A 15,413-nucleotide genomic window follows, 5' to 3' on the forward strand; every position below is an offset into this window, starting at 1 on the left:
AGTCTTTGTTTTCACAATTAAAAGAACCAAAGACTTAAACTACTTCAGTCTGTGTGCATTGAATTTATTTAATACACGAGTTTCACAATTTGAGTTGAATTACTGAAATAAATTAACTTTTCCACGACATTCTAATTTATTGAGATGCACCTGTATATAGTCCCTCAGTCATTTCAAAGAACTGCTGAAGAACCAAGAGTTGGTGCTATACAGCACCAAAAGTGGTTCCCCAAATGTTGGCCAAAACATTGGTTTGTTTAATTTTTTTTTTTTAATTTTTTTTTTAGTTTTGTGTTTCATAATTGTTTTATACACTGAAAAGATTAAGTTCAATTTATTAAATTTTTCTTTTGCAAGTTTTTGCACGAATATTTTTTAAGTAAAATTTAAATAAGGAATTAAGTAAAATCTACTAAAATGAACTAAATTATTTAATGTAGAAATTACATTTGCTTTTCTGTAATATTTACTTCACCACAAAATCATTTTTATCAGTGTTGTTTATATTGCCCATATAATGTGACAACACGCTGCTATATTTGTTCAGGGAGATGTTTACATTCTTATTTCCTGAGCAATGAATGTTCAAAAGTTTTGTTTGTGATGAAAATGTTACAGTTTGTGTCTATAAATAAATTGAAATTAGACTAAAATTTGCGCAGGTGTTTATTGTTATTTCACTGTATAAAAATAACAAATACGTTAAGATTGTACCTGCCAATGATTGATGTGTGTTGTGTTTTCAGGAGTATAACTACACTCATTATATTATCTATCAATAAAATATGTTTTTAATCAACAAATTCGTCAGCAGAATATGCTTGTAATTTGATGCCTATAGATTGTTTTAAAGTTTTTTTCATCCATTTTTTTTTTTATTCGATTTGCTGTAACATCAATAACCTCAAAACTAGAGAGGACAGAAATACGCCTAAATATATAGAAATGTACATCACTAAACAATATTTGTAGTGCCAAGATTGTAGAAATATTATGCATAATATTATTTTAAAAATAGTTTTTGTTTTTTTCACTCGAAAACTTTTTTAAATAATTTAAAATTAAAATATTATAAATTTATTTGTAAGTTGCTTTGGATAAAAGCGTCAAATGACTAAAATGTAAATATAATATGACTTATAACGTGACGTTCGGCCGAAAGGCGGAGCCACGTGGTCACGTGACTGGACGCTCCAGGAAGTTTTCGACGCAGCTGATTAATATTCATGAGCTCGGCTCCGCCATAGTAGTTAGTGAGGCGAGCAGCGTGATTTATCTCCATGGCTGCTCTTTTAGCTATAAAATGCGGCGGTATCTTCGAGTCCTGTTCGTCTGCACGCTGTTAGTCTTCTGCTCGCTGCTCTATGTGTTTAATCAGCTCGTGTCTTCGCTGGAGAGCGCGGATCATCAGGAGCGAGCGCCGCGGACACGCGCAGCGGATCCAGGCCTGAGTGAACGCGCGCAGGATGACAGGTAAATAAACAATAACACACACAAACCTTACAACAACACATACAAACATCTGCACAAACATCTTCACGACGACACTAAACTGAGCTTATAAACACTGGACTCGTGATCTGACAGCTTTAAACTAGCTTTAATGACTGGACAGGAGTTATAAATAACCCAAATCGTAACCAGTGCTGCCTTTTTTGAGTACTTTGATACGGCTTATACTCATATAAGGCTGCTGTGTCAACTTAACAGTTGTTTGGGATGGATTTCTGGTCATTTAACCCTAATAATTTGGTCACGCTGATTTTGCTTAATATTCATAAGCTTCCTTCGTAGTAGTGGCAGTTAATTGGTCCGCTGAGTAGCGCCCGCCTTCCGGTCAGTCTTTCAGCCAATCAGCGAGGCCTGCTGTGCGAACGTCAGGTTACGTAATTAATATTCATGATCCAGGTCATCTTGAGTTCAATTTAGCAGATGACAAAGGTTTATATTTTATTGTTATTATCCGTTGTTATTGTGTTCACCGCTGAATGAGTGATTTTGACCTTTTCTCGTTAGTACAGGTTTTTCCTCTCAGTATTTTAGATGCCATGGACCCCTAAATATGACCAAAAAGCAGCTGTATTATTATATTTTCATGTATAAGAACCCAATTCAAAATAATTGTAAATACTATACCAATTTAAAATATAATTTTTATTTATTTATTTTGATATAATTGTATTACTTATATTTTTATATTATTTTTATGTATTTATATTTATTTTAATAATAATAATAATTATTGTTGTTGTTGTTACATTTACAGTTTTTCTCTAAACTCTTCCTCAACCCCTGTGTTACTACATATTGTTATTTATCTATTATATATTTATTTATCTGAATGGAAAAGACACATTGTTCTACACAGACCTGAGTGTCTCTGATCCTGAGCTAAAGCAGGTGTGTGTTGATGAAGAGCCTGTGTGTCTCTCGTCAGGTGTAATTCAGGCTCTGTCACTCATTGGGAAGCGTATTGGAGAATCAGCGCCGCTGTGTGCCCGAACCACTGCGTTACGGACTCGGCTCTTAGGTACAGACCTTCGGCTCTAGATCTAGATTCGTCTGTGTGTGCGGTTTAATGTTTAGCTGTTGAGCGCGTGCTTTTATTATTTATACATAACGTGTGCATCTGGCTGTTGTGCTGGATGGAGTTTGCAGAAGCTGTTATTGATGACTGCGGTCTCTGTGTGTGGTTCAGGTCGGCTCCTCGTGACCCGGTCGAGCTGGCGGTGGTGGCCTGCGGCTCCAGGCTGGAGGAGACGCTCACCATGCTGAAATCTGCCGTCCTCTTCAGCCACAGACATTTACACTTTCACATTTTCGCAGAAGATGACCTCCATGCCGGCTTCAGACAGGCGGTGAGCCCAGATATATACAGTGTTCTTATGGCAACATAAAAATTAAGCAACGCTGTAAATATTTAGATGGTGTTGATATTAATAACAGTAAAAGTACATTTTATGTATAATGCACTTTTCTCAAACCTAAAGTGCTACAAAACATTAAATGGACATAAAATGCAATTACAAACATAATGCAAAACAATAAATACAGTAAACCAGACAATAAATAACTCAACACGTGTTTTTATTATGCAAATAAGATACTTGACTTTTGTATGAGAGCATTAACAGAGATGTTTTTATAGTTTTGTGATTTAAAGTTTAATGACAAAACTGTATTTACAGTAAACTGGTACATTTAATGTTCACAGAGAGGCGTTTAAAATGTTTTAGGAATAATATAAGCAGGTAAATATTGCTATTTTACTGATGCATGGAAATGCAAATGATCAAATATACTACTTGTGTTCATTTTGTGGAAAACATGCCTTAGACGCTAACTATATTTTATTTCTTGCACTAAAAAAATGTCAGCGCTAAAACATTATTTATACATCATTCATGGAACAGTTTTTAAAAAAGATTTTAGAAGTTCGTCTGATGTTTTTAAATGTTACAGCTTGTTTTAGAACGTTCAAAAGTAACATTCTCATAACGTTTGCAAAATGATAAAATGGAATGTTCATGTAACGTTCGAATAACCCCCAAAAAACATTTTTAACTGTATGTTTTGAATGTTCAGAGAAATTCAGAAGTAGTGTTATTATAATTTAAAGCAAAACATTCTGAACATGTTTGTGTTAGTTGGGTAGCTCGAGATATACAGTGAATATCATCAAACGGTTGAATCGTGTAGCTTAATATTTTCTCAAAACAGCACATGTTCACCTTCATGAAACCGCGTCTGTCTCGTGCAGCTGGAGTCGTGGCCGCAGAGATTTCGCTCCAGGTTGGACTACAGTATTTATCCCATAAACTTCCCCAGCGATAACGCCAGAGAGTGGAAGAGACTCTTCAAACCCTGCGCTTCACAGAGACTCTTCCTCCCCGTGAGTATCTGAACCCAACGAGAGACGCGCTCTACACCTGTTTAACACGGCCTTTTGCAACATATATTTAATTTATGCAATATAAAATAATGAAAAAGATTTTGTGGGTTAATCGCACAGTGAAATCAGTAAATCTGCCTGAATCCAGATGATTTAAGCATACTTCCTATACTTTGAGGTTAAAGTTCATTTTGTGTTCTATGTATACATATGTGACCCTGGAGCACAAAACCAGTCTTAAGTGTCAATTTTTCGAAATTGAGATTTGTACATCATCTGAAAGCTGAATAAATCATCTTTCCATTGATGTATGGTTTGTTGGACAATATTTGGCTGAGATGCAACTATTTGAAAATCTGGAATCTGAGGGTGCAAAAAAATCAAAATATTGAGAAAATCACCTTTAAAGTTGTTCAAATGAATTCTTAGCAATGCATATTACTAATCAAAAATTAAGTTTTTATACATTTACAGTAAGAAATTTACAAAATATCTTGGAACATGATCTTTACTTAATATCCTAATGATTTTTGGCATAAAATAAAAATGACCCAATTTTGACACAAACAGTGAATTGTTGGCTATTGCTACAAATATAGCTGTGCTGCTTATTACTGCTTTTGTGCTGCAGGGACACATTGTAAATGTGAATAACTCATTTCTGATCATCATTTTATGATATATAGCTGTTGTTAACGCAAATACCCAGTAACCCAGAAATCATGTTATTATGTATATATTATGTATTTAATAATCTTTCACACAAGCTGATTCTATTCAGTAAATCTGCCTGAATCCAGACGATTTAAGCTGTTTTATGAGGTTTGAGTTCATTTTGTGTATCAACTGACTGTTATACTATACTATATGACTATGTATTTAATATGTAATATATATGATATGCAGTAGATATGCTTTGAAGGATCAAGGTGTCTACAACTTGTCAAACTTGACTCAATTTCCTTCCTTAATAATTATATCTAGTCTTTTTAAATTGGAAATATGTCACTGTGCAGAAGTAAAACTGCAGTTTGGTGTTGAGTTCAGAGTCCTCTGACGGCAAAGAGCCGCTCGTGCTTCTCTAAACCTGGTTTTGCCGTGTTACGATGGACGCTTTGAAGTTTGCGTTTCCAATCCAGAGCAGAACTGAGTGCAGAGTTGGTTTTCTCCTCACAGATCGTGTCTGTAAGCTCTTTGAAGTCTAATAAGTGACTACGGTTAGGAATCAAAAATCAGTTCCAGAATCGGGTGCTTCTTGTAAAAATAAAAATTTCAGTTCCACCAATCAATTCCTGTGTGTGCATGTTTTTTTTGGGCTGTTAAAAATGTCTTTGAAAGTGTACCTAGTTCATATCATACATATGAAATATTAAATACATAGTCATATAGTACAATACAACAGTCAGTTAATACACAAAATGAACTCAAACCTCATAAAACAGCTTAAATCGTCTGGATTCAGGCAGATTTACTGAATAGAAACAGCTTGTGTGAAAGTGTGTAAGCAAAGCATTTCTAAATACACAATATATACATAATAACATGAATATTATAAAAAATATGATATATACATACATATCATGGTGTGCTGCACCGAGTGATTCAATTCATTCAAGAGATTCGTTCGAAAACACTGATTCATCCAGTGAGTCAGTCTCGAGTGAGTCATTGAATCATTCCGTTCAGAAATTGCATGAGATTTTGTTTAGTTGTCTAATATTTTTTCTTCAGCAGCAATTGAATGTTTTGCAAAAAGAGGCTCAGAATAAATAAGTTTGATATCTAAATGTTTGCCCTGTAAGTGACTGAGTGCTGGTTTGTCAGCTGATTCTGAAGCAGGTGGACTCTGTGCTGTACGTGGACACGGATGTGCTGTTCCTGCGGCCGGCGGAGGACGTCTGGAGCTTTCTGTCCCGGTTTAACGGCAGTCAGCTGGCAGCGATGGCCCCGGAGCACGAGGAGCCGCGGATCGGCTGGTACAACCGCTTCGCTCGACACCCGTACTACGGCAAGACCGGCGTCAACTCCGGAGTCATGCTCATGAACATGACACGCATCAGAGACAAACACTTCAAGGTACGGCACACCCGCGATTCATCGCCGTTTAACTAAAGACACACACTCATGATCCAATAAAGAATCGATTAAGATCCAATAAAATCATAACAGTGATTAAGAAATGTACATTTTAGCCCAAAATCAATTCTTTTGCTTTTCATTTGTGAATCCGTTTTGGACAAATTGATATTTTGGCCCAGTTGATGGATATTTAGCCATTTTTAGATTAATTGTCTTTAATGGACACTGAGGAGTTAAAGCAACAAAATAATTACTTTGATAATTACAATAAAATATTGAAAATAAGAAACATACATACACATTTTAAACCTTAAATCTTGATGTTGATAAAAACAATGCATGTTTTTTTTTTTTTTCATTCTCACCAGCAGAGGTCGCTGTTGTTTTACTCCTGATCATTTTCCCATATTTCCACATTACTGAAGCGGTTTCATCATTCATTTGTCTGTCGTACATGAGCCTGAGTGAGAATAACTATGTAAAAACATGCACACAGATCAGCCACCTGAGACTGATGAACACGAGTGTGTGTGTGTGTGTGTGTGTGTGTGTGTGTGTGTGTGTGTGTGTGTGTGTGTGTGGACAGAACGACCTGGCAGCAGTGGATCTGAAGTGGGCCGATCTCCTGATGCCTCTGTTACACAAATACAAGCTGAACATCACATGGGGAGATCAAGACCTGCTTAACATCATCTTCCACCATAACCCAGGTACACCAGCTCACCTGCAGATCCTCTTCTTCATCATCATCATCATCATCATGTGCTCATATGTGACTCTGGAGCACAAAAGCAGTCATAAGCAGCACAGGTATATTTGTAGCAATAGCCAACAATACATTGTATGGGTCAAAATTATACATTTTTCTTTTATGCCAAAAATCATTAGGATATTAAGTAAAGATCATGTTCCATCAAGACATTTTGTAAATTTCCTACCGTAAATATATCAAAACTTCATTTCTGATTAGTAATATGCATTGCTAAGAACTTCATTTGAACAACTTTAAAGGTGATTTTCTCAATATTTAGATTTTTTTGCACCCTCAGATTCCAGATTTTCAAATAGTTGTATCTCAGACAAATATTGTCCGATCCTAACAAACCATACATCAATGGAAAGATTATTTATTCAGCTTTCAGATGATGCATAAATCTCTATTTCCCTTATGACTGGTTTTGTGCTCCAGGGTCACAATAATTCCCAAGAAACCTGCTGAATTTGAGCAGTGCAGTGTATCTCATTGATTCTGACTGTGTCTGCTCTCAGAGAGTCTGCTGCTGATCGAGTGTCACTGGAATTATCGTCCTGATCACTGTATTTACGGCAGCAACTGCATCAGCGCTGAACAGAACGGTGTTTACGTTCTCCACGGCAACCGCGGCGTTTACCATGACGACAAGCAGCCCGCCTTCAGAGCCGTTTATGACGCCATTCAGCAGGTGAGATCACAGTGTTACAAACGATACATTAACATTCCGTTCACTTCGAATCAAATCAAATGAAACATTTACAAACTTTGAACTGATTTTATTTTAGCTAGTTGCCTAGGTAACATGATTCTGATTTTAACTTGATGTACTAAAATACATCAAAATAAAACTGAAAAAAGATTAATAACTATATATACAAAAATATACTAATTTAAAAAATGCACAACAAAACTTTAAATTAAATTAAATATTAAAATAAAAAACTTTTTTTGTTTCCAGAGCAATTAACAAAACGGAACAAAAAGGTTTAACTGAAATAAAGTATTAAAAAAACAAACCTATTTTATTTCAGCTAGTTTCCAAGGCAGTATTTCTAATTTTCAGTCAGTTTAACTTGATCAACTAATAAAAAAAATTAATAAAAACTATATAAACTTATTTTAAAAAACAAAAATGAATGAAAATGACAAAAACACTACAAAATTACTACAATTCTAACTAAAATTAAAATAGAAACGTAATTAAAAATACTAATAAAAGCTATAATAAAAAAATAACACTGAATATGACCCACAGCAGGATTTCATTATCAGTTATCAGACATGTTTGTTTTTATATTATTGATTTCTGGGTCATTCCTCAGTTGTTTTTGTGTTATTTTTAGCTGGTCGCTGTCGTGTGGAGCTGCGGTCGCTCTCCTGCCGCGAGTGTTTAATATGGTCATGGTGTGATTTCATTAGGAGCGTTTGCGTAACCCATAAAATCTAATTAGACGCTGTTAATCTGAGCGCTGCGGCTCGCTGTGAGTGTGTGTGTGTGGACACCTGTTCAGGTGTGTCTGCAGCCAGTCGCTGTAATGAGCTCAGATGTCTGTTTGGAGCGCTCCTCTCTGTCTTGTTTCTCTCGGGCTGCCGGAGATCTCTTCTGATCCAGCTGGCAGCTCTGGAGGATCAGCGTTTGTTTGCAGGGTGTGTTTTTCCCACAGTTCACACACGCTGTGTACCGTCGCTGAGACGGGAACGTTTCTGAGTGTCGTGAAATAATCTATAGATAATAAATAGACGATTGTATTGTCCTTGCTAGCAGAACACAACAATGAATATACAGCGCTGTGTTATTTGACTAGACCAAGGGTTTTCAAACCGGGGTCCGGTGGAAGCTTTTGAGAAAAACTGTGTAAAAAGAAATAAGTAACTTTTTTTTTTTTTTTTTTTTTTTTTAAATAAATACACAAACAATTAGATTGAAACAAGAGACAAATAAATTTAGTATAAATAAATTAAATAAATTAATATTAAGTAAATTAAGTAATTTATTCATTAAATTATTATTAATTAAATAGTAAAATAAATAGGCAAATAATAAAAAGTGATATTAAAATAAATAAGTGAATAAATATTAAAACTTACTAAATAAAAGGATGAACAATAAAAATATATTAAAATAAGTAAATAAATAAAAACTAATAAAAAATAGATTAAACATTAGGTAAACAAATAATTGATTAAAATAGATATTTCTAAAAACATTAAGTGAAACAAATTAGATTTGAAATAAATAGGTAAACAAAACAATTTGATTAAAATAAATAAACACAAATGATTAAATAATACAGAGTAAATATTACAAATGATTAAGTAAATAATAAAAATTATATTAATCTAATTGTATTGTTTACCTATTCTAATTTAAATAAATAATAATAATAGTAATAGATTAGATTAGATTAAAATAAATAAATAGGTAAACAGTAAAATTACATTTAAATAAATAATGCAAATTAGGTTCAAATAAATAGGCAAACAATGTATGTTTTTATTAAAATTAGTAAATTAAGTTAAAGTAAATAAATAAATAAATAATATATCTAACAGTACAGTATTAAAGTGAGTAGAGAAAAAAAAAAAACAATGAAATTTAATAGAAACTAATTATTTTCCAAATAACGGTTTGCATTGGTATAGAGTTTAGTTTACCAGTTTTCTAAATTGGGTCTTTATACATTTTGCAAGGAATCACTATTTTTAACATTTTGAGTCAGTTGAACTGATTTATGATTCAGTCTGAATTGAACTAATGAATCTGAATCTTAGAAATAGACTCAGTTTCTCCAGAAGTCATTGCTTGAGATGAACTGAAAACATCTCTTTAAGCTATAAGGTTGATGAGATGTATTTAAACAAATTTTTTAATAATAAATTGTATTTGAATAAAAAATGGGGGAAAAAACATAGATATGTTATGTATTTTCATTCTGCATCATTTGAGTTGGATAGTATATATGTGTGTGTGTGTGTGTGTGTGTGTGTGTGTGTGTGTGTATATGTGTGTGTGTGTGTGTGTGTGTGTGTGTGTGGTCATTACGGTCAGTGGTTCTCTCGTATCACAGGAAGTATGGTGCACCATTAGCTAAATGAGCTGCCATTAGCGCCGTCCCATGATTCAGCTGGATGCGTCTCATTGTTTCTGCGCCCACTGAGTTCATGTCCAGATCAACAGCCGAACACACACAGAACGAGCTCCACGTCCATCAGTCTGACACACGTTCAGTTCAAACGTCACAATCGTTCAGGGTTCGGACCGGTGCTTGAAATCCTTGAATATGCTTGAATTTTAACATAGTGTTTTCAAGGTTTGAAAAGTGCTTGGATTTTGGATAAAGTGCTTAAAATTATGGTTAAAATAATGTAAAGTCTCCTGTAAATTCAGCTTTTTTTCATGGGAGAGTCTGCGCTTTCAAGTCGTGTAAAAGGTAAGCAAAACTGCCCATGCTCAGTTACATTAAATATGTTAAGACTGTCACGATTAAAGTGAAATAATAAAATAAACATTTCAAAGTCAAAATGCAGGGCTGGTGTTTTTAATATGAATTTATCTCTGAAGTGAACCGACTGCCTTTCGTTTCATCTCATGGACGTACAGTATAATGTCTGAAAGTATCATTTATGAGCTCTGCTTTGTGTTCAGCCGTTACCGTGGAAACCACTGTATCACTACAGCGCCACCTAGTGACAGACAGAACCTCATGTCTTAGCCTTAGAATAGAAATAAAGGAAAGGGATGAGTCAAAAGTGTAAAGAATTATTTTAATTTAAAACACACAAGACATCTTCTGTTTAAATGTTTTAGATTTTGGAAAGCTGATTTTTGAATTTTTGAAAGCTTTTTGTTCTGAGCAAAAACAGCAGGCGGGGTTATTAAAAGTGCAAATTAATCCTCTGCCATCAAAATTATTCTTTATACTTCTGACTCATCCCTTTTAGTTATTTCTTAAAAATATTTTAAAGGCTGAAATGTTAAGTTTGTCACTTTATAAAACTTTGAACTGCAAATCATGTTTTTTGCAGTCATTTTATGGTTTAATATGTTACTGTAGACATTGCCCTTCCCCGCTCATATAGTATTTATTTGATTTGTGCAGGTCTTAAAAAGCCTTGCATTTTATTTTTAAAATCCTAGTGGTACCCTGTAAATTATTTCTTTCTTTATTTTTTATTTTGTAATTTATATACTTTATGTTGGCTATTTATATTATGCAATGCTATATGCGATCCAGACCGGTGGTTTTTAATAGCACAATTACTCTTTGTGCTCAAAAAACTCTTTGTTTTTATCTCAGGTCCAACATGTACATTTATTTTTCTTGATTTTGTTGCAACTGAAACATAAAGAAAATGACAATGGGTTTTTGGGATGATTAAGTGTGTATTGCATCGTGACAGTATTTTTATGACATAATTTATGACTTAAATAATTATTTGTTTTTTACCAAACAAAAAACTTATAATTGTGTTTAAATACCAGGTTTATTGTCATTAAGTAAAATTAAAACTAAAACCAAAACCATAACAAAACATTATCTGAAATATTAACATATAATAACATGATAAATAACATAGAAAAATAATAGAGTGGTGTAATAGCATATATAAAACTTATTTTATTTCAACTAGTTGCCAAGACATAATTTTGTATTTTATTTAATTTGAATTAAAGTAACTAAAACTAAAACTGAAATAAAATTTAATAAGAGCTATAGAGACATTTAACAACAATAATAATAATCACACAACAAAAGTACAAAAATTTTTACTTAGTTAAAAAGAAAATATAAAAATGAAGTCTAAAATGCTAAATATACAAATATACAAATAAAAATGGAAAATGTCAATTAAAAATATAATGGTTAATGCTATTAGAGTAACACTAATAAATAATTTACATTTAATGTAATTATTATTATTATATATAATTATTATATAAAAATATACAATTATTATATTATTATTAAATTATTATTATTTATTTATTTATTACAGTAATGAGAATTTGGGTGAAATCTGAAAAAAAAAAAAAATTGCACAAAAAAATGTATGGTCCTAAAGAATGTTTACTTTTCATTAAGCAATTTAAAAAAACATTTTTTATTATTATTATTTTTTTTTTTTTTATGAAATAAGGTCAGGACATGATGAATTTCTTAAGATAGAACTGTTCTTAGACATTCTTAAATCTGTATCATAATCACCATCATTAGTCCTCAGGCCCACACACACACACACACACACACACACACACACACACACACACACACACACACACACACACACACACACAGCGTCTCTCTGTGAATATCACGTTGGGTGATTATTATTGCTGATGGATTGGTCTTATATGAGACGGACTCTGATCTGAATGATGTTAACGAGGTGCTGAGAGTTCGTCTGCTCATATGCAGCACATCTGACGCTCTTCTGTCTGGTTTTTAGTTTCCGTTCGATGCAGATCCGGTGCGTGGTTTGCTTGTGCCGCTGGAGGAGAAGCTGAAGAGCGCCGATCACACATACTGCGGCCGATCTCGACTCGTCTTCACCAAACGACTGCGTGAAAGCGTCACAGAGCTTCAGAAAGATCGCGACAGCTCCAGACGAGCAGAGGTTTGAGTTACGAGCGACCGCTTCAGATACGATCCAGACGATCAGCGGCTGACAATCAGATTCAACACACACACGTAAAACACTGAGCCTCCCGTCTGACAGACTCCAGAGCTTCTGCTCTTCAGGGACCTGCGTTTGATCTCACAAACGTGACGCAGTGAGCGCCCTTCATCAGGTACCTTCACTACAGAGAGGTTTACATTAGTCTCACATCTGATAACAATTACAGAAGGAATCGTTCACCCAGTGTGCTCATCCTCAGGCCGTCTGAGATTACGATGAGTGCGTTTCTTCATCAGATCTGGAGAAATGTGTCTCTGCATCAGTCTCTCAGTGAATGGGTGCCGTCAGAATGAGAGTCCAAACAGCTGATAAAAACATCACAATAATCCATCAGTTAACATCTGGAGCTGAAACAAATCCAGCATTAAGACATGTACAACTCAAATATGAATCCATAATTCATAATAACGCTGGTCTGGTCTGAATCAGGAGAGAGATCTGCACAGATCAAAACAGCTCTAAACAAATATGTGGCTGGATTTTGATGTTAGAGGCAACAGCAGATGCACTTTTTACTGGAGGAAGAGTTATTATGGATTATGTTTGTTATGTGTATTATTTTATGATATGTGATGTTTTTATCAGCTGTTTGGACTCTCATTCTGACGGCACCCATTCACTGAGACACTGATGCAGCGACGCATTTCTACAAACCTGATGAAGAAACAATCTCATCTCTGAGTTTCTGCTGATCCAGGATCAGCTCTTCTCTGTTTCACTACGATATTCATGGGATATAAAGTGATTCCAGACCAGCACTTTTCATATTGACTGTTTAATAACCCTTTCACACCCGAGACGCCCGCGTTCGTCTTTACTTCTAGCTCTCTGTAATGATGTTCAGTGTTTTCTCAGAATACTAAACGAGCTGTTATATATGTGAAAATCAATTCAGGTTTATCAGATTTACACAAAAATCAAAGCTTGTATGCAAAAAGTTGATGAATTTGTATTATAATTGCTTTTAATCTTTATATTGTGTCTGAAAATATAAATGTGGGATTATAGGATTATTTGTGTTGCAAAAAAAAAAAAATTTTTAATTACAGTTATTAGAATTACAATTATTTTTATTCAGGTTATTTTTGACAACTTTTGCAATGATCCTGTTTGAAACAGTTTCTGTAATAATAGTCTTTGGGTGAAAGCATGCCTATGTTACATTTCACCAATTTTTTTTTTTTTTTAATAAATAAATACAATTAATTCAAATAAAGGTTAAAAAAAGTTTTAATATAAAAAATTTTAATTGCGATTAATCACATCCAAAATAAAGGTTTTTGTTTACATTATATATGTGTGTGTGTAATGTGTATATTTATTATGTATATATAAACACACACACATACATGTGTATATATTTAAGAAAAATGTTATGTTAATATATTAAATATATTTATATATAATATAAATTATAAGAATATAAATGTATAAGTATTTTAAAAATATGTACTGTATGTGTGTGTCTTTATTTATATATATATATATATATATATATATATGCATAATAAATATACACAGTACACACATATATTACGCAAACAAAAACTTTTAATTTTGGATGCGATTAATCGTTTGACAGCACTAATATATATATTAAACAAAAAAGGTTTTGTCAGGTCATTTGTAATGATTAATAGATGTGCTCTGATGTGTTACTGAGAAATTTACAGATTAATTTAAATATAGAAATGTGAAAATGACCCACAAGTTAACGAAGTATGTTTAATTGTCTGTGTTTGAAATCTAACAGAGTCTGTATCGTCTCTCAAACGTCTGCTGTGTTTGTAATGCCGACATCTGAATGATACAGTATATTTTTGTAATAAAAGTTGTTTCTCTCGGAGCTCTTTTGAGTTGTCTCTTCATTAGTGAACGGAGGATTCGTCTGAGCAGCTTCACAGAAGTGGTCAGTGAGCTCCGAGAAATGGATCGACATGCAGTGACCGTTCAGGTTAAACAGGTACTGCATTACAAGCACTGAGAAATTCATGAGGATTTAGGAGAAACTGCACCTTTTTCTTTTTTTGACTCTATTTGTCGTGTTTTTTGAGTTTGGCGCTCGTCTTGTGAGATTTACTGGATGTGAGAGAGAAACAGATTGGAACAATAATAATACTGTTACAAAGTTAATTAAAACTAAGTTTATCAAATGCACAAGTTACCAGATGAATGGATATAATTATAATAAATAAGTTTAATTAAATATTTTGATTTAAGATATTTTAATTAATATATTTATATCATAATCAAATTTTACATTACGAAAATTAAGTCTATTTTTGCAGTAAATATATTTTAGTTTCATATAAATTGATAGATTTATTTAAATGAATCAATAGAAGGATGGATAGATATAATTATAATACATAAATATAATTTATTAATTAAAAATATATAATTATATAATAAAAATAAATGTAATTTATTTATTACATGTAGAGTAATTTATTATAATTAATGCTGGGCAATGATTAATCGCATCCAGAATAAATTTTGTTTTACATAATATATGTGTGTGTACTGGGTATATTTATTATGTATATATAAATACACACACATACAGTATGTATTTTGAAAATATTTACATGTATATTCATTTATATATTTATATTCATATAATTTGCATTATATATAAATATATTTAAGATATAAACATAACATATTTTTCTTAAATATATACATAATAAATATACACAGTACACACTCATATATTATGTAAACAAAAACTTTCATTTTGGATGCGATTAATCGCGATTAATCATTGCCCAGCACTAATTATAATTATTTTGCATTAAAAATATATAAATATAAGTAAATTTAATGTTAATTATAATCATATTTTGCATCTAGTAAATAATTTTTATATCATATTTTTTACAATATATAATATTAATTTAATATTTGAAATTATATTTAATATGTTACTTATAATCATATTTTGCATCAAGAAAAATAAGTCTGTTTTGCTGTAAATATAAATTTGTTCGATTTAGATTAAAAAATATT

The 15,413-nt window shown here is 32.6% G+C and overlaps 1 protein-coding gene across 4 annotated transcripts; it reads left to right on the forward strand.

The window, feature by feature from the left end:
- Positions 1 to 1,229: 1,229 nt before the first annotated feature.
- On the forward strand, positions 1,230 to 13,678 carry gxylt1a (glucoside xylosyltransferase 1a). Of its 4 annotated transcripts, none has more exons than XM_058767806.1 (8): positions 1,230 to 1,473; positions 2,438 to 2,530; positions 2,699 to 2,858; positions 3,761 to 3,892; positions 5,732 to 5,968; positions 6,558 to 6,681; positions 7,241 to 7,413; positions 12,174 to 13,678. In XM_058767806.1, exons 1-8 carry the CDS (start codon positions 1,304 to 1,306, stop codon positions 12,345 to 12,347), a joined length of 1,263 nt encoding a protein of 420 aa, XP_058623789.1. In that variant the 5' UTR covers positions 1,230 to 1,303; the 3' UTR covers positions 12,348 to 13,678. The 4 variants fall into 4 exon arrangements, with proteins under 4 accessions (XP_058623789.1, XP_058623787.1, XP_058623788.1 ...); XM_058767804.1 differs by having other exon boundaries at positions 5,717 to 5,968; positions 12,174 to 13,677; XM_058767805.1 differs by having other exon boundaries at positions 5,729 to 5,968; positions 12,174 to 13,677.
- The last annotated feature ends 1,735 nt before the right edge of the window (positions 13,679 to 15,413 follow it).

This window comes from Onychostoma macrolepis, chromosome 25 (genome assembly GCF_012432095.1).
Source record: "Onychostoma macrolepis isolate SWU-2019 chromosome 25, ASM1243209v1, whole genome shotgun sequence".
NCBI lineage: Eukaryota > Metazoa > Chordata > Actinopteri > Cypriniformes > Cyprinidae > Onychostoma > Onychostoma macrolepis.

Coding starts and splice junctions, on each gene's coding strand:
- gxylt1a (XM_058767804.1), top strand. CDS start 1,304: ATGCGGCGGTATCTTCGAGTCCTGTTCGTCTGCACGCTGTTAGTCTTC. Junction 1,474..2,437: donor GAACGCGCGCAGGATGACAG/GTAAATAAACAA, acceptor GTCTCTCGTCAG/GTGTAATTCAGGCTCTGTCA. Junction 5,969..6,557: donor TCAGAGACAAACACTTCAAG/GTACGGCACACC, acceptor GTGTGTGGACAG/AACGACCTGGCAGCAGTGGA.